The 27,585-nt window shown below is 61.9% G+C and overlaps 4 protein-coding genes across 12 annotated transcripts in view; 3 read left to right on the forward strand and 1 right to left on the reverse strand.

The window, feature by feature from the left end:
* The window catches only part of ELL (elongation factor for RNA polymerase II), a 61,123-nt gene extending 58,352 nt beyond the window's left edge, over positions 1-2,771 (forward strand). Inside the window, exons 9-12 of the mRNA XM_036893074.2 lie at positions 528-594; positions 854-1,025; positions 1,766-1,810; positions 2,499-2,771. Coding sequence (XP_036748969.2) covers positions 528-594; positions 854-1,025; positions 1,766-1,810; positions 2,499-2,615 — 401 coding nt within the window. The 3' untranslated portion in view covers positions 2,616-2,771. The remainder of the gene's footprint in view (positions 1-527; positions 595-853; positions 1,026-1,765; positions 1,811-2,498) is intronic.
* Positions 944-10,923, forward strand: ISYNA1 (inositol-3-phosphate synthase 1). 3 transcript variants are annotated; one of them, XM_036893165.2, is made up of 13 exons: positions 944-1,025; positions 1,766-1,810; positions 2,499-2,532; positions 7,779-7,907; positions 8,050-8,211; positions 8,572-8,704; positions 8,797-8,990; positions 9,173-9,322; positions 9,401-9,616; positions 9,727-9,891; positions 9,990-10,103; positions 10,244-10,461; positions 10,616-10,923. In XM_036893165.2, the coding sequence occupies exons 4-13, from the start codon at positions 7,788-7,790 to the stop codon at positions 10,815-10,817; spliced, it is 1,674 nt and encodes a 557-aa protein (XP_036749060.2). In that variant the 5' UTR covers positions 944-1,025; positions 1,766-1,810; positions 2,499-2,532; positions 7,779-7,787; the 3' UTR covers positions 10,818-10,923. The 3 variants fall into 3 exon arrangements, with proteins under 3 accessions (XP_036749060.2, XP_057345936.1, XP_036749052.2); XM_057489953.1 differs by lacking the exons at positions 944-1,025; positions 1,766-1,810; positions 2,499-2,532 and adding an exon at positions 7,162-7,297; XM_036893157.2 differs by lacking the exons at positions 944-1,025; positions 1,766-1,810; positions 2,499-2,532 and adding an exon at positions 7,556-7,672.
* Positions 10,924-11,129: 206 nt separating this feature from the next.
* On the reverse strand, positions 11,130-26,272 carry SSBP4 (single stranded DNA binding protein 4). 6 transcript variants are annotated; one of them, XM_036893247.2, is made up of 18 exons: positions 25,902-26,269; positions 18,680-18,752; positions 18,232-18,293; positions 18,059-18,143; positions 14,594-14,683; positions 14,097-14,162; positions 13,835-13,894; positions 13,680-13,749; positions 13,446-13,513; positions 13,284-13,351; positions 12,953-12,998; positions 12,834-12,869; positions 12,680-12,734; positions 12,534-12,604; positions 12,373-12,451; positions 12,022-12,050; positions 11,697-11,920; positions 11,130-11,483 (listed from the first exon to the last, which is right to left on the reverse strand). In XM_036893247.2, the coding sequence occupies exons 1-17, from the start codon at positions 25,958-25,960 to the stop codon at positions 11,711-11,713; spliced, it is 1,227 nt and encodes a 408-aa protein (XP_036749142.1). In that variant the 5' UTR covers positions 25,961-26,269; the 3' UTR covers positions 11,130-11,483; positions 11,697-11,710. The 6 variants fall into 6 exon arrangements, with proteins under 6 accessions (XP_036749142.1, XP_036749161.1, XP_057345939.1 ...); XM_036893266.2 differs by having other exon boundaries at positions 11,813-11,920; positions 25,902-26,265; XM_057489956.1 differs by lacking the exon at positions 14,097-14,162 and having other exon boundaries at positions 25,902-26,266.
* Positions 25,663-27,585, forward strand: part of LSM4 (LSM4 homolog, U6 small nuclear RNA and mRNA degradation associated) — a 112,218-nt gene continuing 110,295 nt past the window's right edge. Inside the window, exon 1 of one of the 2 annotated variants that reach the window (XM_057489970.1) lies at positions 25,663-25,843. The gene's annotated coding sequence lies outside the window, so the exon portion shown is untranslated. The remainder of the gene's footprint in view (positions 25,844-27,585) is intronic. The other variant, XM_057489967.1, reaches the window with a different exon arrangement.

The following is a 27,585-nucleotide window of genomic DNA, read 5'->3' on the forward strand; positions in this document are numbered from 1 at the left end:
GTGATTGTGGCTGGGCAGGCTCCAAGCACATGGACAGTCCGTGTCCGCCAGCTCTGCTGAGCCAATAGCCTGGGGCCCAGGAAGGAACAAGGACTTCTGCTTTCCATCTGCCTTTGTCCAGCAAGACCGAGACCAGGATGCCCCGGGAATGTGGTTAGCCAGGAGTCGCTTGTTTTCTGTGTGACTTTTACATGCAGTCAGGGAGGCAGCAGAAAGCCTCTGAATGGGTCAAGTTCTGGATGAATTGCCCAGGCTTTGGCCCTGTGATTAACCTGTCCTTCCAGCTGCTTGCTGGGCACGCACCCACGGCCCCACCTGGGCTCTCTGCACATGGCTGTGGCTCAGGGACACGCGCACACACCCCATGCTCAGCTTGCTACTGCACCCACTGCAGGGTTCTCGGGTCCAGGCAGCCCCCCCAGCTGCTGCCCATCTGGCTCCTGCTCTGCCACCCCTCCTCCTTCAGACAGCAAAACATGAATCTTTGCAATTCTCCAACTCAGGAGGCTTCCGGTTGCTCTTTGTAGGCCTAAATGGGACTTGCAGCAGCTCCAGTGTCCCTACATCGACCTCGGAGACGCCCGACTACTTGCTGTGAGTACCTTTTTGCTGGCTGTTCTCCCCCTACCCCCTCCCTGCCCATGCACTGTGGGGTCCCCTCTGCAGCAGAGGCAGGACTGACCCCACGCTCATGTGTGAGCTCCTGGCCTGATCTAGGCCAGGCCCCTGCTTTGAGCCAGGAAATCACTCATGGGCGGGGTCACTTCCTGGGTAGGGCCGGCTTCGCAGCTGCGGGCTCTCGGCCTCTGCCAGTGGGCAGAGCTCCACCAGCCCTCCTTTCCCATCTCTCCAGAAAATATGCCACCATCTCCTCCTCGGAGCAGCGCCAGAGCTACAAGAACGACTTCAACGCCGAGTACAGTGAGTACCGCGACCTGCACGCACGTATAGAGCAGATCACACGGCGCTTCACGCAGCTCGACACCCAGCTCCGGCAGCTCTCCCAGGGTTCCGAGGAGTATGAGGTAAGTCCCTGCCTGCCTGCCGGGTGCTGGTGCCTCTGGCCGCCCCGTGTGGAGCGAGCTTGGCTCCACGATCTGCACCCCGCCCTCGGTGAAGTGGCCTGTATCTCATGGGGGTGCTGAGCCCACAGCCTCTTCCCTGTACCACGGCCCCCACCCCTCCTTGGTGAGGGGCTGCTGAGTCCCAGGTGAAGGGTCCCAGGCTCTTGCCCAGCTTGGGCCCCTCTAGGCAGTGGGAAGATGAGTATGGGGCGTGGGCAGGGGCCAGAGCAGCCTGGCATGCCAGGGAGCGTCTGGGGTCCCCTCTGCAGCCCACTGGCCACATCACAGAAGACACCTTGGCCCATCCCACAGCATCAGAGCTCAGAGGGGACAGGGCTAGCACCCCTGGAGCCCTCAGGTGGTCAGGGGGAGCCTCAGGCCTTGGCCTGGTACAGTGGACAGGCCAGCCAGGTGCGGGGAAAGTCAGCTGCCCACCTGCCTTCAGCCTCCTCTCTCCTGTGGCTCTGATCGGCCTGCACACTACGCAGCCTCGGCTTGCTCGCCCCTTCCCCCAGCCCACGTCCTCCCCTGCCCCAGCCTCTCTCGTTCTGTCACCTTCCCTCCCTCCACGCTGAGGCTGTTGTCCCAAAGCAGGCAGTGACCAGTGGCCGTGCAGGTCCTGGGTTGTCAGGTAGCAGGGGCCACTCCACCGGGCTCTCCTGGGGGTGAGGGCGCTCTCACCTTCCCTGTCTTTCTTGCAGACCACTCGTGGGCAGATTCTGCAGGAGTACAGAAAAATAAAAAAGGTGAGTCTCTCTCCCTGCCGGAGAGGGTGGCCTGAAGAGCAGTAGCTCCAGGTGGGTGGCTCTGGCGTCCGGGAGGTGGTGGGGGGAGAGGCCCCTGCTGGCCTGGGGTCTCAGGCCCATTTATAGCCCAGGAGCCCTCGATTCTGCGAGCTTGGGTGCAGCCCCGCCCCGGGCATATGCCCTCTGGCTCAGCACCCCACCACCACCACCGTGCAGCCCCCATTCCCTTTCCCACCCCCTGCTGGGCCAGGGGGAGGAGTGAAAGTTCCCCATCTGCAGCTGCTAGTCTGGCAGGACCCTCCCAGCCTCAGGGGCCCAGGCAGTGTCCTGGGAGCTTCTGGATGGTCTCTGGCTGACGACGCACTAGATGCTGTCAGCTGTTGTTCCTGAAGGCCACTCGCTGTGGGTTCACCCACGGGCACCCCTCTTTGCCAGCAAGGCCTCAGCCAGGTTTCATGACAGTCTGGCCTGTGCCCCTCCCCCTGACCATGACCGTTTCCCGGGGTGGGCTGCCATCCCAGGCCTCTGGTCAAAGGGCAGCAGGGTCCCTTTCATTATGTGGGTGCACTGTGGTCCGCAAGCTGGCCGAGTGGGAGCCGGAGGTGGCCTGTGGGCTGGTGTGCTCCTCACAGGGCCGCCTGTCCTGGCCGTGCTCCGGGATGTGACTCAGCCCTCTGCTCTCTTGCAGACCAACACCAACTACAGCCAGGAGAAGCACCGCTGTGAGTACCTGCACAGCAAGCTGGCCCATATCAAGAGGCTCATCGCCGAGTACGACCAGCGGCAGCTGCAGGCCTGGCCCTAGTCCGAGGCCGCAGGGCAGGAGGTCCCGCTCTGCAGGCCAGGCCAGCTCCCCTCACCGGGCTGACCCTCCTGGATGGCGGGGAACTGGGAGCTGGTGGGGGGCAGCTGCAGATGGGAAAAAGATTTATTTAAAAAATAAACACAAGGAAGACACGTTCATCTGAGCCAGCAAAGCCGGCTTTCAGGGGAACCCCTACAGACCTGGTGCCCACAGGCCACAGACCCAGGTGGAGTGGCCGGCGCCTGTCCCATGGCCCAGGGCCCCCCACACCTCCTGAGTGGCTGCCATCCAGGGTGGGCTTCTCACTGGCCACAGCCCAAGGGGCTTCAGCTTCCCCTTGGCTGAAGATGCAGAGGCCAGCGTGCTGCCTTTTCTAGTTTTATACAGAGATAGCCACTTTTAGCTACTGCTTAGGAGACTCCAATCTATTTTTGTACAAAAGAGAAAGCATCTTTTTTCTAAACCTGTGCCTCCCCGCCTTGGCCAGCCAGGGTCTGGACGCCGCCCTGTGTTCTTCCTGCAGTATTACAGATGCCAGTCCAGTTGTTCCCCCAAGCTCAGGAGAGAACCCGCGAGGCGGCTAGCCAGGCACTCCATGCGCTGCCGGTCTCTTGCTCTACTCCCCGGCCAAGCAAGGGCGGGGTCTCTGCTCTGAGTGGGGGCAGGGCAGACGGACCCCCAGTGCTATTCTGAGAGAACTCCAGCTGTCCCTGGAGCAGCAGCTGGGAGCCTCGGAGCAGAGCCCTCTCGGTCCTCCGTCTTGCTATTTCAGGCCCCCAGCTGTCGGGTCACAGGGAGGAGGCGGGGGCGCTCTGCACTGCAATCTTGCACTCGGTAGCAACAGTGTTGGATTTTGTTTCGTTATGTTCTCAATCTTCTCCTTTGCTGCTGCTTTCCCTTCGGCACTGTAGGGACTGTCGGTCTCCGTGCCCTTGACCTCGCACCATCCCTCAATCCAGTTGGGTCCTGGAGTCTGGAGTCGTCTTACAACAGAGCCACCGTGGGGTTTGCACTCAGGGAGGAGCTGGTAGTCTGTGGGGGCCCCACTGAGAGTGAGCTCAGAAAAGGCATCGGCTCCACGGACACCCCAGTTGCTGCTTAGTTGCTGTGCCTAGTCTAGCGTTCCCCCAAAGCATCGGGGGACCGTGTGTGTGTATGTGTGTGTGTGTGGGGGTGCCTCACCATGGTGCAGTGGGGTCTGAGGCTTGTGTTCACTTTCAGCGCCACATCCAGCGAAGCCACCACAGGAAGGCAGTGGGGGTGGCTGTGACTCCACGTGGGGCTCACAGGGGTCACTGTCAGCAACATTAATGAGGCAGGGAGAGCAGAAATGCTCACATAGACGCATCTTTTTCCAAGCCATGGAGGTGTCTTCTAATGGCTTCCCAAAGAGCAGGTGCCCACGTGGTGCACCTGTGGTGTCCCCACCCATCTCCCTCTGAGTGACCCCAGGGGTGCCCGGGCACCGAGATAGATCCTTTGTGTTCAGATAACTGTTGTGTTGTTTTTCATTTGGGATGGAGTTGGGAGCAGGGTTGAGCAGGCCTTGGGGTGCGCACAGCCCTGTTGTGTATGTGGCAGACGGGGTGCAGTGGGATGGATGACTTGATGAGGCCCCGGCCCTCTGCCCTGGGAGCCAATTCCAGGGACTCGCAGTTGAATTTACTTTCTGTTGTTGTTTTCTGTTCTTTGTTGTTTTTCTCCTCTTAAGGAATTACAAAGCTAAGAAAAGTTTTGTGCTTTTTAAGTTGATGGACAGAAGTTCTAGCTGATTAAATATGGTCTAACTTATTGATACTGTGTTTTTCCCCCTTTTAATATTGTACTGTGGAGAAAAATATTTTGAGCCATCGAGTTGGTGTTTACAAGAACTTTTTCACTTTTGCCAAAATGTTACAATTGAAAGGCATTCACATCTTCAGTTTCCTAATATTTTCTTAAAAGATATAGTGTCCTTTTTGTACACTGACCAAGTGAATGCTGATTTTTCAACCTACAATAAATTTCAGTGAAGCGAACCTGGCGCCCCGGCTGCGTGGTGTGTGTGTGTCTGTCCCAGCTGGGAGCAGCAGGGGTCAGGGGAGGACACCTGGTCCCCTTTGGGGGTGGTTTGGGGTCAGAAAGTGCTCGGTCCCAGGGGGCAGGGGGACACAGAGAAAGCCGCCTGGTGGCCTGCCAGAGCTGCTGCCCAGGAATGAGGGCAGGAGGTGGCGGCCGACCTGAGGTGGTGGATCCTGCTGTGCCAGAGTAGGTGGCCAGATGGCTGGGTCATAGGAAAGGTAGGAAATGGCAGAGGGGCTGGGAAGGTGGGGCCAGTGGGGAGCCGCTGGTGCAGGGCAGGCAGAGCCGAGCCACAGATCTACCTGGCCTCCCACAGTGCTGAAGTTGCCGGGACCAGGGCCCCAGGCCCCGTGGGCTTGGGGAGGGCCCTCCCTTGTGGCTGGCTGGTGAGATGGAGGCAAGGGACAGACAGCACTATTTTGTTTTAACTAGGCAGGCAGGCAGGCTGGGTGGGGCCAGGGCACACCCTGTGCCCCGATGGGGATAGGCACTGAGGCCCAGGGGAGCCCCGTAGGCTGGGGTGGTGTCATGTGTTCCAGGAGAGGCGCTGGAGGCTGGAGCCAGGGGCCTGCCCTCCAAGGACTGGGTGGGGCAGGCGCTTATTTTAGAAAGGCAGAGAATAAGATTGATGGAAGAGGGTCAGGGGCTGGGGGCCTTTGCTGCCCTGGTGATCTACTGGCCAACAGCCTTGGCCTCGGAGCACCAGGAATCCAAGGGGTGCAGGAGGCGAGGTCAGGCGAACCCTGGGGGCAGAGTGTACCCTGCTCCCCAGGTGGCCTGGCCGTGTTCTTTCAAGGGACAACATCTCTGTTATCACACCCCAGGCCCCAAGGCTGGCGCCTGCATCCCTTTGCCTGCCCAGCATGCCTCAGCGCAGCCCACCTGCCTCCCCACACCCCTCATGACACCCGCAGGTCCCTAACCATCCTCCCTGCGCAGAGGATGCCACAAGCCCAGCTCCCTGGCGGGGCCCACAAGAGTCTCCCCACCCTCACAGCCTGCCCACGCACTCCTGCCACTTAATGGGCAACCCCTGCCCAGCACCCTGATCCCACAGCCCTGCCCTTGCCTGCGGGGCCTGCAGTCTGTTGGGGACTGGGTCCCCAGTGGCTCACTGCCTGCCCCCAGGCACCACACACACCCCATGTCGCATACCTGGGCAGTCCCTGCGACCACCTTACAGCCCCAAACAACTGCTGGGCGTAGAAGCAGCCGGAGGCCATGTCCCTCCCAGCTGCCCCCAGCACAGACCCTCCTGGGAGTCCACCAGGGCCAGCTCTTCCCCCCACCACCCGCCTGCTGGCACCTTCCACAGGCTACCTTGTGAACGATGGGGTTCCCCAGGACTGAGACCCGGGGCCTGTCCCATCTTTTGGCACACACTCCCATGTCACAAGCTCCCTTTGAGCCTCAGACACCAAATCGGTGTCTGACAGCTGGCATCAGGCCCCACAGGTGGTCGGGGGCTTGGTCCTGTAAGACTGCCCCCAACTTCAGACAGCCACAAGCCTCTGGCCACCCGCACTTTTGACTGACTGAATATATATCAGGGGGTCCCACAACCGCTCTCAGGCCTGGTAATTGGCTAGAGTGGCTCCCAAAGAGCTCAGGAAAAAGCTTTAATAGAGGAGGGCAGGGAGTGGGGAACAGTGGGGGCCGCCCTCCCAGCACCTCCTTGTGTTTTCCTGCCCTCCTCAGCCCTCGTTGTTGAGGGGTTTCTGTGCAGGTGGTACTACACAGATATGATTGAGTACATCACTGCCCATTGGTGATTGAACTCAATCTCCAGTCAGAAATTGGAGACAAACCCAAGTATTTATTATACCATATTCCTTGTCTTCAGCTCTAAGGGTCCAAGCTGGTCCGCAAACTGCCTTCCTCCCCCTCCCACCTGCTCATATTTTCATCTGACCCTGAACCCATTCCCCCAGCTTTTTGCCTGGGCAGCTCTTTATAGCTCTTGATAAGAGCTATCTTCACTTCTCAAGACCCCTTCTAGCTTTCCAGCAGCCAGCTCCTCCAGGGAATCCGCCCTGCCGGCCCTGCTTCTGAGCAACCTGTGTCTGGGGCGCCCCAGTCCACTGCTGACTGTCCCACTTTGGAGCCCCTTGGAGGCAAGGCTGGGTACAGAATCCTGGACCCCCCAGCCCCCCAGAGCCTGGCCTTGACCATGTTCCCTGCGAACGTTCCCAACTATCCACCTTTTGGGCTAGCTCCAGTGATGGTAACTTTCCAGCCGGAGGAGGCCGCTTGTTTTGGAAAGTTCCTGGGGGAGCCGCCCCCGCCCGCCCGCCGGGTTCCCACGCTCCCTTATCGCTGGGCGCTAGCAGGGCTCAGGGCTGTACCGGTCTAGCTCCGCCCCAGCTGGCGAGCCTCGGTCCTGCCCACCCGCTTCCCACTGAACAGCACCTCCCTCCAGCCTGGCCCTGCCAATCCTTCCTGCTACAGGTCGGGAAATCGTAGCCCCCACGTGTGAGCCCCGTAGGCGGACAGGAGTGCCTGGTGGTTACCACTGCTCAGGAAGGCCGAGGAGGAAGCAGCCTGGGCTGGAAGGGTAGCTTTGGAGTCAAAACTGTGTCTCGTCCTCTGCCTTGGTTTCCCTTGCAGTATCTTGGACCCAGGTATTCCCCCATAGACCCAGCCTCCCTGCCCAGCTCCACCTCCCGCCTTGTGGCTGGGGCCTGGCGCTCACTTGCAGCCTTAAGGCCCTCTTTTGTAAAGGGGGGATAAACGGCCGCGCTGCGGTCGGGGTCTTTGGTCTATGCGGATGCTCGTTGGCGTCCGGCGGGGTAGGGACCCAAGAACCCGGGGGCACCTGTAGGGTCTGCCTCGAACCCGAGCCCTAAGCCGGCGCGCCCCTCCCCCTGCGCGCCCCTCCTCCCCGGCGCGGGGGGGCGGGGCGGGGCGGGGCGGGGGCGGAGCCGCGGCTCTTTTCTCCGGAGTTCGCGCGCGCTGAGCTCTAGCATTCCGCCGCTGTCCGAGCAGTCTGTGCGCCGGTGAGTGCGGCCCCTGGCGGGGTACGGGCTCCCCAGGGAGCGAAGTCGGCTCGGCCCGGCTCCTCTCGTGTCCCCGCTGACCCCCTTGTCAACCCCGCGTCTCCAGCTCATCGCGATGGAGGCTGCAGCCGAGTTCGTGGTCGAGAGCCCCGACGTGGTCTACGGCCCCGAAGCCATCGAGGCGCAGTATGAGTACCAGACGACGAGCGTCAGCCGCGAGGGTGGGGTCCTCAAGGTAGGCTGTGGACCAGGGGCCCGTGGGGATGGGGAACCAGGGAGCCGGCAGGGGATGGCAATTGCCCAAGTTCTGCGACCCGGTCCCTGCAGAGAGGAGGTAACTGCTTGTGGCCCCGGGCTCACTGCGTCCCCGCCCCCAGGTTCACCCCACGTCCACGCGCTTCACCTTCCGGACCGCCCGGCAGGTGCCCCGGCTTGGAGTCATGCTTGTCGGCTGGGGCGGGAACAACGGCTCCACGCTCACCGCTGCTGTGCTGGCCAATCGACTGCGTCTATCCTGGCCCACGCGCACCGGCCGCAAGGTCGGGGGTCGGGCGGGGCTCCGCAGGAATCTGTGCACGAGGAGGAGGAGGAGGAGGAGGGGCCCCTAGGGGCGGGGCTCGTAAGGGGCGGGGCCTGGTTGCTGGCTGACTCCGGGGAGGGTTTGCACGGGGTGCGGGGGAGGGGAGACTCCTCTGGGGTCTTTCGGGAGCGGAGCCTAAGTTGCCGGCTGGCTGCGGGGAGGGACCTTCGCAGCGAGAGCAGCTTCGGCTCGGTTTTGGAGCACTGGACTGGGGGAACCTAAAGGTAGGGCGGAGTTTGAGGATGCCCGGCGGGGCCCTGGCCGACTCTTGGCCCACGCTACTCCCGCCCCTCACCCCGCCTCGCTTGCCGCCCCCCAGGAGGCCAACTATTACGGCTCGCTGACGCAGGCGGGCACCGTTAGCCTGGGCTTGGACGCCGAGGGCCAGGAGGTGTTCGTCCCGCTAAGCGCGCTGCTACCCATGGTGGCGCCAGACGACCTTGTGTTCGACGGTGGGCAGGGCCCTGGGCCGCGGGCGGGGTGGGAGGCGGGGCCTGGAGGGACCCGGGATCCGGGCTGGGCCGAGCATGAGGGTCCCCCCCAGGGTGGGACATCTCGTCGTTGAACCTGGCCGAGGCGATGCGGCGCGCGCAGGTACTGGATTGGGGGCTGCAGGAGCAACTGTGGCCGCACATGGAGGTCCTGCGTCCGCGGCCCTCCGTCTATGTCCCCGAGTTCATCGCAGCTAACCAGAGCACGCGCGCCGACAACGTCATCCTGGGCACGCGCGCGCAGCAGGTGCAGCCCAGCCCCACATCCTTTATTCCCTGCCATTTTCCCCGCATCATCTCCATTTTGCCCTCCGTGGTCGCATTCTGAGGGTCCTGGCCTCTCTTTGCCCTTTGGTGAACTGAGTAGGCCAGGCCTCCACAGGTCAGGGGGCCTGTACAACCTGCTTCCACCTTACTCCTTACTCCCAGCTGGAGCAGATACGCAAGGACATCCGCGACTTCCGATCCAGTGCTGGATTGGACAAGGTCATTGTGCTGTGGACAGCAAACACGGAGCGCTTCTGCGAAGTGGTCCCAGGCCTCAACGACACCGCTGAGAACCTGCTGCACACCATCCAGGTGGGTGCACCCCAGGGGTCGAATGGGGTCAGCACCAGCCCCAAAGGACCCTTTCTCACTGCCCAACTATACCTGCAGCTGGGCCTGGAGGTGTCGCCTTCCACCCTCTTCGCCGTGGCCAGCATCTTGGAGGGCTGCGCCTTCCTCAATGGGTCCCCACAGAACACACTGGTGCCTGGCGCAATCGACCTGGCATGTCAGCGCCGTGTCTTTGTGGGTGGAGATGACTTCAAGTCAGGCCAGACCAAGGTCAAGTCTGTGCTGGTGGACTTCCTAATTGGCTCTGGCCTCAAGGTGCGTGGGCCTGGGTGGGTGCGCAGCTTAGGCGAGGGGTCCTGGACCCCAAGCACAGGGCTTGTGCACTGTGGGGCCTGCAGCTGCCTTGGGGTCCCTTGTTCCCACAGACCATGTCCATAGTGAGCTACAACCACCTGGGCAACAATGATGGGCAGAACCTGTCGGCGCCACAACAGTTCCGCTCCAAGGAGGTGTCTAAGAGCAACGTGGTGGATGACATGGTGCAGAGCAACCCAGTGCTCTATGCACCCAGCGAAGAGCCCGACCACTGCGTGCGTGGGGCCTGGGGAAGGCAGGGTAGGGGTGCGGGGCTGGGGCAGCTCCCAGCAAGGGAGGGCAGGAACCCCTCTGACCTCGTACTGCCCCCCAGGTGGTCATCAAGTACGTGCCATATGTGGGCGACAGCAAGCGTGCTATGGATGAGTACACGTCCGAGCTGATGCTGGGTGGCATTAACACCCTGGTGCTGCACAACACGTGCGAGGTGCGGGTCTTGACGCGGCAGGAGAGGGGCCACGCGCTAGCCCAGCCCACCTCACTCTACTCCTACCCACCTGACCCGCTAATTCCCCAGGACTCACTCCTGGCCCACTAGCCCTGCCCATCTCCCTGACTGCCCCGCAGGACTCGCTTCTAGCTTCTCCCATCATGCTGGACCTTGTGCTGCTGACCGAGCTGTGCCAGCGTGTGAGCTTCTGCACCGATGCCGACCCCAAGCCGCAGGGTTTTCACTCGGTGCTGTCGCTGCTTAGCTTCCTGTTCAAGGCTCCACTTGTGCCTCCTGGCAGCCCCGTAGTCAATGCGCTCTTCCGCCAGCGTAGCTGCATCGAAAACATTCTCAGGTGTGTCCAGGCTTTCGAGTCCCCAGCCGTGTCCCAGGTGTGCATTCATGGGGCTGTGCACAGGGCCCAGGCAATTGGAGGCTGCGGGAGTGGACGTTGGGAGGGGGGGCCGCCGGCTGCGTGTGGCCCTGCTGAGCCCCGACCCGTCCCCCAGGGCCTGTGTGGGGCTCCCGCCCCAGAACCATATGCTTCTGGAGCACAAGATGGAGCGCCCTGGCCTCAAGCAAGTCGGGCCTGTGGCCACTGCCTGCCCAGTGCCTGGCAAGAAAGAACCAGTGCCCACTGCTCCAAACGACTGCATTGGTGAAGCCAACGAGTACTCGCAGGCTGAGGTGCCCCAGATGCCCACCACCTGAGGCCATGGCCATCCTACTCCCACATAACTCCTTCCCCCATTCACCCCAGACCCGACCCTTTCAGCTTCCTCTAAGACAATAAAGCCAGTGCTAGTATCCGTCTCACCTCCACTGTGGGTTTCTGGTGCCTGCGACCTGACCCTAACCACCTCCGAACTCCGGCCCTATCGGCATTCTTCCCCTAGTAGACTCTGGCCTACCCTTCAAAGCTCTGCATACTTTGAACCTTCCAGAATCCCTGGGGTCTCTACCTGGCCCCAGGGTCTCCTTATCAGTGTGGCTGCAGGCCGAAGTGAAGTATCTGAGACCAGATACCAAAAACCAAAACCAAGTTACATTTATTGATAGGGCCCCCCAGCTGTCCAAGGGAAAGGTTCCCCAAGAAGAACCCCTGGGCAAAACAAATGGCTGGAAGGGCCCACACAGGAAAGAGCGTCTTTGAGGTCCTTGCTTTTTAATAAAATGACAGTCCTTCGTGCGGGGCCTCCCAGCTCTCCAAGCTTGACCAGGAGTCCAGCTGACCGAGATGTGACCTCAGACCCTCACCCGGCAGACCACCCGACTCTCTGGGCTTTGTCCGGGACCGGGCGCTGGGCAGAAGCCAAGGCTGCCAGTGGGCAAGGGGCTTCTGCCCCATCACACGCTCATCGTCATCCCGGGCGAGTACTGCGGAGAGACGAGGGGGTGGCGCGCGGAGGGAGGGCTCAGCTCCGGCCTAGACTGGGACCCGCCCCCCGGGAAGAATGGGGGGCGGGTTAGGGAGGGGAGGGGCCAGTGGAGATGCATCCGGAGGCCGCCCGCCCTGCGGGGCGGGTCCCAGGGTGGGGATAGGACAGGGAAGGGGGGAGAGGAGAAGGGTGCCGCGGCCGCCCCCCCCACCTGGCCCGCCGCGGTCACGGTCTTGCTCTGGCCCCCCGGCCGCCCCGCCGGGGTCTGCCCGCCAGGCCCCTCCGGCCCGACGCCGCCGCGGGGGGAGAGTCGACGCAGTCGCTTACACTTTCGCTCGGGAACGGGTGCAGGAAGGTCCCGGCGGCCGCCATCTCGCCGTCGTCCCGCGGGGTGCCGGGGGCGTTGCTCAGGCCGGCCACAGCGCCGGGGGAGCTCTGAGGGCAGCCGCCGTCAGCGGGGAACCCCCAGGCCCCGCCCCCTGCGCGGCCGACCCCGCCTCCCGCCCTGCCTTCCCGCTGGCGCGGGGTCCCCTCACCTTCGGCAACCCGTCCACGTCGCCCGAGCCTGTGGACCGACAGACGGCGGACACGCGGCTCAGACGCGCCATCGCCGGCCCGTACCCTGGATCTGGAGCCAACCGACCCTCCCCGGCCTTTGCCCGCCCCCCGGGCGGAGGGTCCAAAAGGGGTCAATACTGGAGGTCGGCCGTCCCCATGGTCTAGTTACTGGACCCTCCACACAACCCCAGACCCTGTCACTGAACCTCCCAGCGGGGCTTCGAGCCACTGCCCCGACCGCTGCACGGAGAACACAGGTGGAGAAACGGGAGACCGCCAGGGGGCGCAGGAGGCTCGCAAAGCAGCCTGGGGGCAGAACACCTACTCACCCAGGGATCCGTTCACGTGGTGAGGTTCCATCGCACTCATAGCGGCCATGGGGCCCTCCGGACCCGGCCCGAGCGGGAACTGCGGGCAGAGTGCAGCATGGGCCCCGGGCCACCAGCCCGCACCCAGGGTGGGTCATCCCAGCCCTCAGCTCCCCACTTACGTTAGCCCTGCCGGCGGCCGGCCCGATGGGGTTCATGACGGTGTACATATTCTCGCTGGAGTTGGTGGAGTCTGGCGGGGAACAGCACGGTGTGAGGGTTTCTCCCTAGCGTGCCCCTCCCCCGCGCCCCGCCCAGGCTACGGTACCTCCAGGGCTGGGCATGATGGGTGTTCCAGGCGGTCCACCTCCTCCTGGGGGTCCCTGCACAGGGAGGGACAGAGCGGTGAGGAAGGTCCTCCATGTGTCACCCCACAACCCCTGCACCCCTCCTCGGGGTCGGGCGGCCTCGGCCCCACTCACCGTGTAGCTTCCCGGGGAAGAGGAGGAATAGGGGATCTGGGGAGAGGGGCAGATGTGAGCAGTCCACCCCTCTACCCCCAATTCCCCTTACCCTTCTCCACCCCCTTTCCGATACTCACCGAGTTGCCACTGGGGCTGGCCCACGGGCCACGCACTCCGGGGCCCCTAGAAGAGACGGTGGGTGGGCCCTGGGTAGAGGCCAGGGGGCGCACAACTCCCCACCCTGCCCCACGTGCCCCCAGCAAGGCGCGCAGACGTAGGCTGATAACTGGCTAACTAGACACGGTCTCCAGCCAGCCTTCGCTCCCCGTCCTTCGGACTAGTTTCCCCGCCCAACAGTGGAATGAACAACATCCAGGCTGCGGGTTCAGGGTCGCCCCAGCGTATCCATCCCCCAAAGCTGGGTAATGGCCGGCATGGATACAATTCCGGGGTCTCTGAGGGTCTTACATGTTCATTGGGGGCAGGCTCGGGCCAGCGAGAGAGTTGGGTGGGGGCCGCATGCCACCTCCGTAGCTCTAGGAAGGCGAGAGGGCCATGAGGGCAGGCCAGAAACGGGAGGAGGAGGGGAAAGCCTCTGAAGTCCCCCCCTACCCAGAGCCCAGCCCTTACCTGAGGCCCGACGCTGGCCATGCCCCGTGAAGGGGTCACCCTCTGCATCGGGCCCAAGCTCGGATGTCCTGGGGTGGGGGCAGAAGGAAGGGGCTCAGGCCGGGGCTACATCCCCCCCAGTGTGGGCACGCGCTAAGGGCTGGAGTCCTGCACGGTGAGACTGCAGGGACGTGGCGCTAGGAGGCGGGTCTTGATGAGTGATGGGGTGACGGCAGCTGGAGGCTCCCTACTCACCCTGAGCACGCGGGGAGGGGTCCATGGCTCCAGGGAGGAGGGGCTGGGAGCCGGGGAGGCCCATGGCGGGCTGCGGAGGGGGCGTGGTAGCACTGAGTGTGGGCGCCACCACCCTGGCCCACCTCCTGCCTCCCACTCCCCTCGTCTCCTCTCACCTGGCTCGGCATCCGCAGGGTTGGCCGGGCGCCCCCTGGGAACCTTGGTGACATGAAGGGCTGGAAGAGGTGGACCGGGGATCAGCACCGCCCACCAGTTACCCCAAGAAACTGCCTGGTTTCTGCGGCGCCCGGGCCCCCAGCACTGACAGCCCCCTCCTCCAGGACCAGCCAGCAAACTGCAGCCAGTGGGCGCCTGGTGCTTGTGAGCACAGTGGGGAGGGGTTCGAGGGACTGGGGGTGGGATGTCACAGGTCCTTACCTGAACATGAGGCCCCACCATGGGGGCGTTGGGGTTGTGGGGGAGCAGCTGGGAGCCGAGGGGGCCCTAGGACAGGACCAGGTGGGTTGGGAGGGGTGAGGCTACCCGAAGCTACTGTTTCTGTGGCCCTCCTAGGCCTGGCCTGGGAAGGGGAGGGGAGGCCATGGAGGCAGAAGGGTGGGCCAGCTATTGTGCTCACTCTTATGCAGGGCTGGGGGCCCGTTATGGGAAGGGTCACAAGGAGGACCCTGGCTCAGACAGCCACGCCGAGGGGCCCCTGCCCTCTCCTGCGCTGGAGCCCAAACCAAATCACCCCTTCCTCATCTGACTCAAAGTCCACAGACACATACCCACCACATGACCCCCATTTCCAGTCTGCCGGTCTCAGGGCCTCTCCCCATGTAAGACCCCCCCACCCATCATTGTCAACACCTCTGCCACCCTCCAACATATGCCCACCCAGGTCAGGGCACAGAGGACCCCAGCCCTGGCTGTACCTGGAAGAAGCCAGGTGCCATGGGGCCGGCTGCCATTGCGTCATTGGGGGCCATGCTCCCCATCACAGGACTGGGGGCCGCTACAGTGCCCTGCAGGGGTGGAGGAGAGAGTTCACTTCCTGCCCGAGAGTCCCCTCTTCATGCATGGACCAGTAACGGAACCGGGCCATCTGACTCTCTATCCACACATGGGAGGTGGCCTGGGGGGCTCTTGGAGAGAGCTTCTGTGTCCCCAGGCCCCACCTGTGACATGGCCTCCTTGGATGCACTGGGTGTCCTACAGCAAGGGCTCTGCTTTCTTTCTGCACCTGAGACAGTGGAGGTGGGCAGGACCCAGCCAGGCTGAGCCCACAGCTCAGGAATCTGGGAATCCCAACCCCTAGTGAGTTCCCAAGCCAGAGGGCTCCCCAGGTCTGAAAATGCTGTCACCTAGGACTGTGTGCCCACTGTGTGCCTCAGCCAGCTAGCACAGAGCTGTTCTTTGGGTCTGAGACAAACGTCAGACACGTGGGGATGTGGTCCCGCCCTCCAGGCCCATCCCAACACACTCCATGTCCTTCTGGGTTGCAAGGCGGCTCAGCCAGACCCCCAATTCCACTCAACACCCTAAGTACACATAAATCAATCAGCATCTTCAAAGTGAAACTCCCTCCCGGAGGGGTCTTGGAGTTGATGCACAGGCGGGAGGGGAGGGAAGAGAAGGGCAACTAGGGAGGGGTCTCCAGGTTTCTAGCCTCCCCATCAGATGGAGGAGGGAAGACAGGGGGCTAGAGAGGGGAGCTCCCATGTCAGCCAACAGCAGAGCTCCTGGTGGCAGCCCAGAGCTGGCAGGGGGGGCAGGCTGACAGGCCGCTTCCTCTGGATGATTCCAAGTGCCACGCTTGTCTGTCTTTGGGGCCCGCAGGGTGGGAGTGGAGGCCTAGTTCACGGGGCTGATAGGATGCATCGCAGGACAGGGAAGGCTAGAACACCACAGGCTTTGCACAGAAGGGCAAACTTCTGCAGGGGTCCCTTGCCTCTTGTCTGTCTGCATCATCTGCCCTCCCCTGCTCCCTGCCAGACCTCAAGTAGAAACGTACAGTCTGTCTGGGTCACTGCTGTCCCTGGGTCTGGCATAAGCGAACACACAAGGGCACTTAGGAGTTTATGAACTGCAGCCACTTGGGCTGAGAGGGGTTAAGCATTTCGCCCAGTCACACAGCATTTCTTGCACTGCAAGAGCAGAGGAAAGGGGCCCCTTTGGTGGGTTGGGGCAGGGCCCCCGGGAGACACAGCCCTCCCCCTACAGCCTGCCCCTTTCCAGAGAACAACCTCTAAAAGACTGGGGGCCCGTTATAGGGCCCCAAGCTGGTGGGAACCTCCCCAGGCCCAGGGTGACTGAGGGCACCCCCAGGGCTCAGCGCAGATCATTTGAAAGCCCAAGAGACCCTAGGGGTAGAGGGACAAAGCTCTTAGCCCCCTTCCGAATTGCCGGTTCCCCCCGCCCCGGCCCGCTTCCACCTCCTGCCCTCCCGCAAATACGGCTTGAGGGCCCGGAGCAGCTATTCTTGCAGGCGCCCGCCTCAGCGGCTGGAGGGGAACCCCTCTGGGCCCTAGCTCTGTCTATGCCACAGGGAAGGCGGGAGGGCAGACTCCCTTTCCAGTCGCAGCAGGCGCCAGAGTATTTCCTGGTCGGAGAGGCCGCGCGCCGGCCCATGAGGTGTGGGGGCGTGCAGGTGGGGCACTCCCCGCGACCCCCAACTCCAGGCCCTAAGGGGTTAATGCAGAGCCAGCCCATCCTCCCTGGCGGGTGGCGCAGGCTGGACTCCCAACCCCTCCCTAGTAGGGCATCCACCCGGAGGCGCCCGGGCCCGCCCCGCGTTGCCATGACGATGGGCTGAGCGCGCACGCTTTTCCTGGAGACGCCGAGGTCTGTCCCTGAGCCAAAGCCGGAGAGAGCACTGAACATAGGGTTGTGGGGCAGGAGGCGTTGAGCAGGGTGCCCCCCGCCCATTAGAGCAGCGGCCGAGAAGGACGTGCACCCGCGAACACAGGGTCTCATCACCCCGGGTCGCCAACGCCAGCGCCGTCTCCCTCGACTCTGTCCGCTGTCATGGTAACCGGGCGTGCCCGGAGAGCGCGCTCACGCCGACGTAGAGCCCGCGTGCTTCAGCCCCAACTGCGCTCCCCCGAGACGCCCGAGCAAGCGGCACGCGGGTCTGGGCTGAGTGCGAACAGACCCGGGCCACACCGCAGGGAGGCTGGGTCCGACTAGGGAAGGCCCGCGCACAGGCACACCGCACACAGCTCCAGACAACCCCCGGGGCCCCAGTTCTGGCGGGACCGGGGCAGGGGGGCCCGCCCCAGGGCAGTGGACCCCAATGGGTTCAGCAGTGCCCCGAGCTCCCATGCACGCGCAGGCAGCGTGCGCGGAGCATCTTCGGGAACCCGGCGAATGCCCACCCCTTGTGAGCTGCACCAGCCCTTGCAGAGGCCGTCGCTCCGGTGGGGCGGGGGTAGGGAGCTCTCTGCAGGGAGGTGGTGCACGGTGTACGACCCCGGCCAGTTGCAAAGAGCTGGGGACAGCCACGCCCTGAGAGGCCCGAGGGGGCACAGCAGGGCAAATTGCTCTGGACGTGAAGGCGCCAGCTGTAGAAGAGGGGGTGCCCAAGGGAGGAGAGAGGAGAAGAGTAGGGAGGAAACGGAAGGGGGAACTCGCCTGGAGCTGCGCCGTCCCTGGAAACCAGCTGAGCCGCAGTCTGCTCCTCCCAGAGCCCCCAAGCCCTCCCTGGCCTGCCAGAGACCTCTCCAAGAGCCCAGTGGCCAGGCCCAGAGCAAAGGGGATAAAGGCTCGGGGCTGCCATCTGCTTCCCCATGACAAGATGCCACCTACCCCCTCATGTTACTCCCCTTCCAGACAGGCCACAGACCCCCATTCAATGCAGAGGGACACTGAGGCCAAACAGGAGAGTCAGCAGCCCTGGCCCACCAAGCCAGATCAGGGGCATGTACCTAGTGCTTGGCCTCTACTGCTGGAGGGTGCATGGGCCCAGTAGCCACCCCCTACCACCCACCAGGGCTCCCACTTCAGAAGGCTTAGAAAAGCAGGGGCTGGAGGTTCATGCTGTGGTGGCTGACCCCCCCTCTCCCCCAAGGAATGAGGCAGAGGGGGAGGCAGGAGCTGTGGTACTGTCTACCCCAGCCCCACCAGGGTTCACAGGAGGGGCAAGAGAGGAGGGGCTGGCCTCCGAGGCTGTGATGACCCTCAGGGACTGGATGCAGCGGAAGGAGCTTCCCTGACCCTGAAGAATAACCCTGGACCAAGTGGGGGGCACAGGGGTACCCCTGGAGTGACCAAGCTCCCAGGTCAAACCCCACAGACTGGCCCACCGAAGCCTGCCTCAGGCCATGTAGCCCCCCAAGGTCACAAGCACCCCCCCACCCCCACCCATGGGCCCTGCCCCGGCCCCTGGGGTGGGCACTTACGTAGTCCTGGAAGGCCTTGGCCTCCTCCGAGCGCTCACATGCCTCTCTGCGGTCAGGCGCAGCACAGTACAAGTCCCAGAACACACTGTGGGCAGGCAGCAGGGGGGGACGATGGCTTCCCCACCTACTCCCGGCCTCCCTCTGGGCCCCACCCGTGCCGGCCCCACACGCACCACCACCAGGAGTGCAGGAAGCCAGGGGGCTCCCCCAGCGTGATGTTCTTCTCCCATCGGATCTGCAAGAGATAGGAAAGGCAGGTGAGGGGGCCACTACCTGGCCCGGCCCCCTCCCCACACACCCGAGGCAGCCCCAGCCCAGCACAGTGCCCAGGGAAAGGTGGGCCGGGGGACCACTGAGTGAACAGATGGTTGGGGAGGCAGGGGGCCGATCCTCAGATGGCTGTACAGATGCCTGGATGCCAGCCCTTCATCCCTGACCCCAGCCCTCAGCCCCCAGAGCTATCACAGGGGCATCTGTGCATCTCCCAGAGCCACCACAGGTGCCCTGATGGAAATGGGGTGGAGAGGACCCAGAGATATGAGTGGTGAGGAAGGGCTCCAGGCAGGGCAGGGCGGGAGGAGGGGGTTTGCGGAGGGCGCTGCCTGGAAGGGGTTGGCTTACCTCGGACAGAAAGGTCTGGGCTGATTTCTGGGCACCCACATGCAGCAGGTACTCATATACATACAGTGCCAACCTGTGGGCAGGTGGGGGCTGGCTCAGGCTCTCAGAAGGCCTGTGGACAGCCCGGAAAACCTCCTAGAGGGTTGGCTGGGAGTGGCTCAGAGGTATGGCACCTGTCTGGCAAGTATAGACAATGCGCAGAAGCCCACAGTGAGCCACTCATGGATGGGACCCACCCCAATTGGACTCACTTGCCACCACCCCCTCTGGCCCTCACTCCCCAATCCCTGACCAGAGAGGGGCTCACCAGTTGCTTAGCCCAGCCAATTCCTACACATCTATCAACACCCAGCCTTCAAGCTCCTCCTCTAGATAGCACTCCCGGCCACCTAACTTCCAAGCCAAATTCTGCTCGATTTCAGTACCCATGGAGGCCCTGGGGGAGCTCTTCTGCCCAGAGAAATGGCTTGCGTGTGTCACTTCAGACTGTTGGGTGGGCCTTGTGGTCACTCCCAGCACCTAACTCACTCTTTGCTCTGCCTGCTGAGGAAGGAAAGGGGGAGGGCCTGAGGTATTCCTCCTCCAGGGGACAAGAGACCCCATCCTCCTCAGCAGGACAGGCCCATCCACCAGTGGGGCCCCTGACCTAAATGTATTAATCCCACAAGGGAAGTTTGGGGAAGTGCAGGTAAGTGAAGGGAGTTTGGGCCAGCAGTGCCATTTGGCTGCCAAGGCACCGCCTTGCATTTGCCCACAGTGCCTGGACATGCCAACTCAGCCACTGCCCACCCCAAGAGCATGGGCCACCCCTGGGCCAGCAGCGCCCTCCCTGGGCCGTGCAAGGAGTCTGGCCCATCTGCACCACCCTCCAGGCTTCTCCACCTCCAGCCTCCACTCCAGCAATCTGTCTTCTCCACCAGCGGGCAAAGGGACAACTCCCCAGGCCCCGGGATCACTCCTTGTGCTGACACTAATCCAGGCACCGGCGCTGGCCCCTCTGGGCTCCCCCGGGTCCTCCGGCTGCTGGGCCAAGCCCCAGGTGGGATGGTGAGAGGTCTGCATCCGAGACTGGGGCTGCACCTCTGGCAAAGGCTGGAGGCTCTTCCAGACGCCTCCCTGCTCAGCTGGCCACCCTCCCTGGCTGAGGGCCTCATCTTAAAATAACCTTGCTTTGACTCACGCTGCTCTCCCTGGCCCTTCCCAGCTCAGCTTCCCAGTCTTCACATCCTGGCCCACCCCACTGCATGGCTCATCCACCGTCTATCCATTCAACATTCACCCTGCACCTCCTTGTGCTGTGAACACAACAGACCCGTCCCTAGAGGCTACCTCCTCATGGGGAGAGAGGAAGCATGAAACGAAGAAGGGAAGTTGTGTGGCAGGGCAGAAGGCAGTGTGTGCCTCGGGACAGGGCAGGTGGTAGGGACGGCAGGGGGTCAGGTGGGCAGCTGTCCCAGGGGGAGGCTTACTGTCCCCATGTGAGCTGTCCGGCCACCCAGGCATAGAGGAGGAAGACACAGGGTGGCCACATTGCTCCAAGCGCCTGTTTCCTACAAAGCTGACTGCAGTCACACCCTCTTGATCTCCCTGGTGCCCCTGGCCTCCAAGCTCACCTGTCCAGCTCACTCCATGCCCCGCCCCCTTTCTAGTGGCTTCCTGAGCTTTCTCAAGGGGCCTGAGTCCATCAGTGAAGGAATGAATGGGAAAAGCCCCAGCCTGCCCTCCAACCCCCTCCCTCCCGGCCACTTTAGGGATCAGTGCAGAGGGCAAGATCCCTTTAGGGGGGCGCAGGCAGGCTGCCTGGGAAGGAAGGGCAGCCACGTGGGGGAGGGCTGGAGGCTCTGCTCAGGGCTCAGGGAACCTCCTGAAGGTTCCCAACGCATCCACCAAAGGCTCCACACTACCAGCCCAGGGTATCCTTCCTTCCCCGTCTCCTCCTGCCGACTTCAGCATGGGGCCTGACCCAGGACGCAGGCCTGGAAGCCCCCCTCTGCCACCCCTCTGACCTCTGGGCCCGCTCCAGGCTCTCTCCTCTCCATGGATGGCTTTTCCTCCCACTTTGGGGACATCATTCAGCTGCTCAAGGGGCGCTCCTGCCTGGCCTCCTGAACTCAGGATCCACCGGCCCAGCCTCGACACGCCCCCACCCCAGTTTCCTCCTCTCCCACCTCCCCTGACCCTCACTCCACGTGGTCCAACTTGGGTGGTCTGGCCATGGCTCAGGAGCACATGCATGCATGAAGACCCACAGGATGCCTCCCAGAGATCACTGCGCTTACTGAATTTAGGGAAAGAACTTAAGAAAGCAGCTCTCTCTCTGGATTCACGGCCCTCCCTGCCTTCCCACTGCACAGCTGGTCCAGGCCACTGCCTCTCTGACCTGGACTTCCACAGGTTGCCCCCAGGGGCTGCTTTTCCCAGCCCCTAGAGTCTACACCCTTCCACAGACACACACACGATGGTCCCTCTCCTCCTGATGACCTTTGCATAGGCTGTTCCCCCTGGCGTTGGGGCACTTCTGCCTAGGGACCTGTGTGGGTCCAGTGTCACCTCTCAGAGGCTTCCATCACACCTAACCTCACCCCACTCCATTGCCCCCCATCATCTTATTTACCCCCGACATGTCTGTGCTCACTGCCCGCAGCCCCTACTGGAACGTGGCTTTGGGAGGGCAAAGACTTGGCCTCTTTGCTCACTGCTGAGCTTACAGCAGTGCCCGGGGCATTCAGGGCCCCCAATCACCCCGATTAGTGAACAGACCAACACTGGGCCCTTCCTGGGATGTCCGGAGGGTTACTGAGAAGGTGGTCTGGTAGGCACTGAAAGGTCAGTGCTTATTAACTCCCATGTTAAGAATCTGGGTGTGATCCAAACGGGAAAAAGGAGGAGCCAAAGAGGGTGCTCGGTCTGGCTCATTTCTCTTATGTGTTGGTACTTTAACTTTTACCAGGACTGAGTCTCAGGGAAGAATTGTAGGCTGCTGTTTTAGTTTGTTTTGATAAGAAGTACTGAAGCCCGGACGCTTGGCCAGGTTGTTCTGGAACCTTTAGGGCCCTCTCCTCCCGGAGGGCTTCCAGTCTGGGGCATCGGGGCCTAGATCCTGAGCTAGGTGTCAGCCAGGGCTCTGGACCCAGTCCCCACCCCTAGCCGGGTCGGTAATGGCCTGCAGAATGAAGTACCCACCCAAAGGAGGGACTCCTGCCGCACCAGGACAGGTGGGTGAGAGGAACACGTGACCTGCAGGGTATGAGGTGCTCAGACCTGCGGTGCTCATGGGGAGAGAGACAGGCCTGCCCAGGGAAGTGGTGACAGAATGTACAGCCTAGTGGACTACAATGGGGTGCTACCCCTTAATTTTCAAGGATCAGTAATTACCAAGAATTACAGTAACTCCCCACCCCAGGATGCTTATGCAGCTGGGCACTGGGAGATGCTACTCATGGACTTGTGTCACTTCTTCTCCAAGGGTCTCCCTGGCATACACAGTTCTTCCCCTCCTCTGGCACCCCTAAGGCCAGGCCTTCAGCAGTCTGTTGCTGGGGTGGCAGCCATCCAACAGTTGCCCCTTACCACCCACTTCCCACCTGGTGGCCTGAGGGGTAACCCCCCCACTCACAAATTTGACTGCAACCTCCCTGCCTCCCTCCTCCACCTGTTCTTTTGTGGAGGCTCCCCTGGGTCCATCGGCTCTGCTTAGCCTCTAGGCCTCAGCTAGAAGGTTCCTTTCTTAAGAACCTCTTACCCATGTGTCCACTGAACAAGGATGCCCACGGCCACACTTGGAAGCCCCGCAAGAGACAGGACAGACGCCCGGTGATCCCCTCACTCACTAAGCTAAGGAACAAACTACCCATGGCATGTGCTTGCCTCAAAACCAATCCTGTGAAGAACCACAAGGTGCCCAGTGACATCACTGTGGTTGTCACTGGTGGGATTATTCTAAACCAAACCACAGCACTTGATGTGTCCAGAGGACACACACAAAGTGAACATTTAGACACCCCACTACACAAACCACCACTGATGGCGGCAGAGCCTCTGGGGCCAAAGGGGGAGAGAAGCAAAGGGGATAAAGGGGCCTTTAAGTGTCCCTGTTGCCTTTGTCTTCTTATTTATAAAGCCCTGAAACCAACTACCGGTGCCAGCGCTCAGGTGATGGGCGCTCTCAGTGTTTCCCTGTGGGTTGGGAATATTTATTATTGGACCCACTGCCCACATATCCAGCAAGCGCTCAGTTCTTTTTTGGGGCAGGCTGGCCCAGACCTAGTGTCAAGATGGGGAGCCCAAGGGGGCTCAGGGCAGAGGCCCAAGGAGGAAAGAGAGGAAGGGCAGAAGGAGGCAGGAGGGAAAGCAGGGAAGTAAACAAGCTTGGAGAATTGGGGGCCTTCAGCCCATTTCAGAGAGGAAGAAAGCAAGGCCCAGAGACAGGAAGTACTCCACCTACAGCCTCTCACTGGCCCTAGTGAGAATCCAGCAAGACCAGTGCTCCACATTTCAGAACCTGAAGTTCAAGCAACCGGTCTGCCTCTCCAGGGTGTTGGCCTCCACGCTTCTGAGAGCCCCCAGCCCCGAACCTGAGAGCCAAGCAGGTGACTTCCTCCCCAGGCCCCCATCCTATCCGTGAAATGGAGTACGCAACCATCTGGTAATCCCAAATGTTTTTGAGTAGAGCACCATCTGTAAACCAACGCTTAGACTGGGCCCTCTAGAAAAATGGGTGCACACAGGATGGCTCTGGCCAACAAGAGGACTGGAGAACAGGTAACATGATGGGACCCTGAGCTCTACATGAGGTGCCTCTGCAGATCCTGGAGTCCCCAACAGCCCCTGCTGGTGAGGGGGTGGATAGGAAATGCGGAAGGGAGCCAGGAATAAGGACGACCCCCTCTTCCAGCCCTGCCCAAAGGCTGAGGACAGGTTCAAAGAAGCAGAATCTCTCCTGGAATGTCCAATAGGGTCAAAACCCAAATCCAAACCCTACCACTCCCAGCTTAAACCCATTATTCCCTCCTTCCTCTTGCTTCCATGGCCACTACCTCGGTCTAAGCTGCCATCAGCTTTCCCAGATAACTGTGCTTGCCCCCTGCAGGTCCCCTGGACTCTACTCCTGATCCCCTACAAGTCCCACTCCACAGAAGCTGGCATGCACTTTCTCTCACTCTCTCTCTCTCTCTCTCTCTCTCTCTCTCTCACACACACACACACACACACACACATGCATATACAAGCCTCCCTTGTGGACAGCCCTGCCCTCACCCTGGGCACAAGCCCAACTCCTCTGTCTGGCATCACCTCAGGGCCTTTGCACTTGCTGTGCCCTAGGTCATCTGCTCTTGCTCTAGGACTCTGCACACCTGGCAGCCCCCTCATATTTTATTACCACATACGTCCCCACTTTGCTCTCTTTATACAATGTTTTGAGATCCTTCCATCTGATTATTGGGTAACTTGATACCTGCCTTCCCTCCAAAGATGTGGACTTCTTCAGGGCCAAGGGCCTGCCTTCCAGACTACACCCTATCCCAGATCCAGCCCAGGACATGTCTACTGAACAAGTGAACAATTCCCAGTGGGCGAGTAGTCACCCCCAGACACAGCAACCAATGTATGAGGACGGCCAGTGACCAGGATCCCCACTGACTGGTTGAGCATGCCTGGCCCACCCATGCTTCCAACTTGTGCATGAGCCATGTGCCAGTTTTTAAAAGTCTTCATGCTTAAGGGTGCTTAGAAATGGAACCATAATTACACTGATGAGTACAAGAGCCCTGAAAAGGCAGTTATCTGCCTAACATCTTCTGGAGAGAAGAATATCTTCTCCGAAGTGACCCAAAGCTGGGTAGAGACTCGACACTCGTCCTTGTGTTGGAGACAGGGGTCCCAATATCAGCCCAAGCAGAAAAGGCAGGACAAGACAGAGAGCAACTAGCCCACATCCAAGGCTCTTCACTGCCCCGAGGCACAAGTCCTCCTTCCCGTCTTGGCACTCAAACGGGACTAGTCCCTAATGACCCTGCCGCCTCTCTGCTCCAGCAGCCGTTTTCCCACCACATGCCACCCTAGGCAGCTCCACTTCTAGGATCCTGCAAATTGGTCATTGGCCATCAGACATCAAAAGCCTTTCCTCCTGCAGGCCCTTCTCCTTCAACAATACTGCAAGCAGTTGGGTGCCCTTGCTGTGGGCCGGTCATAGTTACAGACACTTTCCAAACGTTCCGGACCTAAGGAATGACACTGTTTACTAGGTTTGCATTTCTCAGAAAGCAAAATGAGCTAGGAGAGGGGGTCTCCCTCGCCTGAAGCCACGGAGCAGCTAACTGGCACAGGCAGAAGGCAAGTGCAGGGACCCAGCTGCAGGCTGCCTCCCCACCAGAGACCATGTTCTCAGCGCTGGGTACCCCCCTGACCCGCACCTGCAGGGTCTGGCAGTTAGGTACCTGTCTCCCTACCAGTTCAAGAGCACTTGGTACCCACGGCCCAGCGACACGCCCAGAATAGGAGGCGCCTCTGGACTCGGCCCACCCACTCCAGGACTGTGAGCCGAGTGGCCTTTCCAGGGGCCCCACCCAGCTGCCCGGGTCCAGGTGGCCGTATGAGAATGGAGCCGGCACCCCTCAGACCCTACTCTCTCTTCTCAGCTCCTCCTGAGGCGCGGAGAAGCCAGTCTCGCCACCCACCTCAAAAATTCCCTGGAGAATACGGGAAGCAATGCGGTTCGCAAACCCGCGCGCACGCGCGCCCGCAACCTTGCGCGTCCAAGTCTCGACCGTCGGGGAGGTCTCGCGACCATCTAAGTCCCGCTTGCATCTCGCGTGCCTCTCAAGTCTCGCGCCCCTCGGGTCTCCCGTGCCCCTTCAACCCTCACGACCTCTCCGGTCTCCCATGCCCCGTCAACCTCCTTGTGCCCTTCACGTCCCCGGAGTCTCGAGTGCCCCTCAAACCTCGCGACCCCTTAAGCCCCTCACGCCCCTAGGGTCTAGAGTGTTTCCACATATCTCGCGACCTCTTCAGCCCCTCGGGTCTCGCGCGCCCCCTCAAATCTCGCGCCCATCGGGTCTCGCGCGCCCCACAAATCTCGCGACCCCTCGACCGCGCTCGGGGTCCGCTTGCCCTGCACCCCGCGCGCACGTGTCCCTCGCAGTGCCAGCCGGCGGCGGCGGCGGCGGCAGGACCCACGGAAGCTGCGCGGCCGCCGAGTCCCGCCCCCAGCCCACCGACTCACTTCTCGCGGGCCTGGTTGTCGGAGGGCACCGTTGAACCCTTTCCCCCCTTGGCGTACATGCTGCTCCGAGCCGCCGCTGCCGCCGCCGCCGCCGCCGCCGCCGGAGCCCACACCTGTCAGGCGGCGCCGCGGGCCGCGCTCGTGGTCTCCATAGCTACCCTGCGCCCCGGCCCTCACCGCCCCGAGCCCCGCGCTGCCACCGCAGGCATCGTCCGCGCGGGGGAGCTCCACACGGCCGAGGCAGCAGCGGCGGCAGCTTCAGCTTGCCGGCCGCGGGTTTTATTTTCTTCCTCTCTTCTCTCAGCGAAAGCTGTTCCGGGAAGCGCGCGCCCCCTCCTCCCGCTGCGCGCGCCCCCGCCCGTCTCCTCCCCGCAGCCCGCTGGCGCCGCTCTTAAAGGGGCGATGGCAGGCGCGCTGGTGGGTCCCGCTGCCGGGACAGTGGGCCGAGCGCGCAAGCGCAGTGCCCGCCGGGTAGTTGGGCGGGGGTTGGGAACGGCTGTACCAATGCAAGGCACGAGTGGGGACGGCCACTCGCGGCGGGATACTGCTGACCACGACTACATACACACTCCCAAGATAGGACCAGCCACCCAAATTGTACCCTCAGGAACACAACACACAGTTGCAGCTACTCTCAGACACGACACAGGACAACTAACATAGTTCCATAAAGCCACAGGCAGTAACACTGGGTGTTATCACCTGACAGACCAACTCCACACTGTACAACTGAGAACACACATATACACTGCTGGCCCAGGGACACACAGTGCCATACACACAGAGGTATACACAGCTCAAATAGTGGCTATCAGAACAGAGGAACACACAGACCACAGCTCACGGAGGCACCCAGCCGCACGGAGACAGACACGCGTAGACACAACTATGCTACAGCTTCTAGCAGCTGCGGAAAGAGCCCATGCGGCTACTCGCAGTTTCCCGAGGGCTCCACACACGGACCTGGGGGCTCACTGAGCCACAGTGACTCAGTGTCACACCGTCCCACACCCTGTGGATACCCACAGCCACACACGCAACGCAGACACCATACAGGAAGCTCCTGGGATACTCCGGAGCCGCCCTGCACTGTCCCAAGGTCACCCTGTCTCAATAGGAGATGCTGTGCGACTGCTGACTGGGTAACTCCTGCCTCTCAGCCTCAGTGTTGCCAGCTATAAGTGGGGTGCATGCCCCTCTGCAGGAGTCAGGGATGCGGGCAGTGGGTACCCCGTTCCCCCTCCTGGGCCCTTCTCTCACCAGGGGCTGTGCAGAGGAAGTGGGGGCAGACACTGAGGTGAGGAACACCGCAGGGTAGGGGTGCCTGGGAGGGCTAGAGGCCTGTGTGTCAGGGTACCTGTGTGCTGTGTGTGCTGAACGTTTGTAGGCGGGCTGGGGGTGGTGGTCCAACTGTGACTCCGGGTCTGGATGTTGCTGTGAATGTTTGGCATGGGTACTCTTTTTTTTGCTATGCGTGACAAAGTGTGTGTGTGTGTAACGCAATTCCTGTGTGAGGGCACGTTTGCGTCCTTGTGCGTGGGGTGGAGGGCAGGGGGAAGCTTGGCAGGCACCCAGTGAACGGTTGCCGTCTAGGCAGCTGTCCCTGGCTCTGCAGGGGAGGTTGTGTGTCTGCAGCGGCTGTGCAGGCCGAGTGACGCAGCGGTATGTTGTGTGCACAAGTGTG

The sequence above is a fragment of the Manis pentadactyla genome, chromosome 12, assembly GCF_030020395.1.
Source record: "Manis pentadactyla isolate mManPen7 chromosome 12, mManPen7.hap1, whole genome shotgun sequence".
In the NCBI taxonomy this organism is placed as follows: domain Eukaryota; kingdom Metazoa; phylum Chordata; class Mammalia; order Pholidota; family Manidae; genus Manis; species Manis pentadactyla.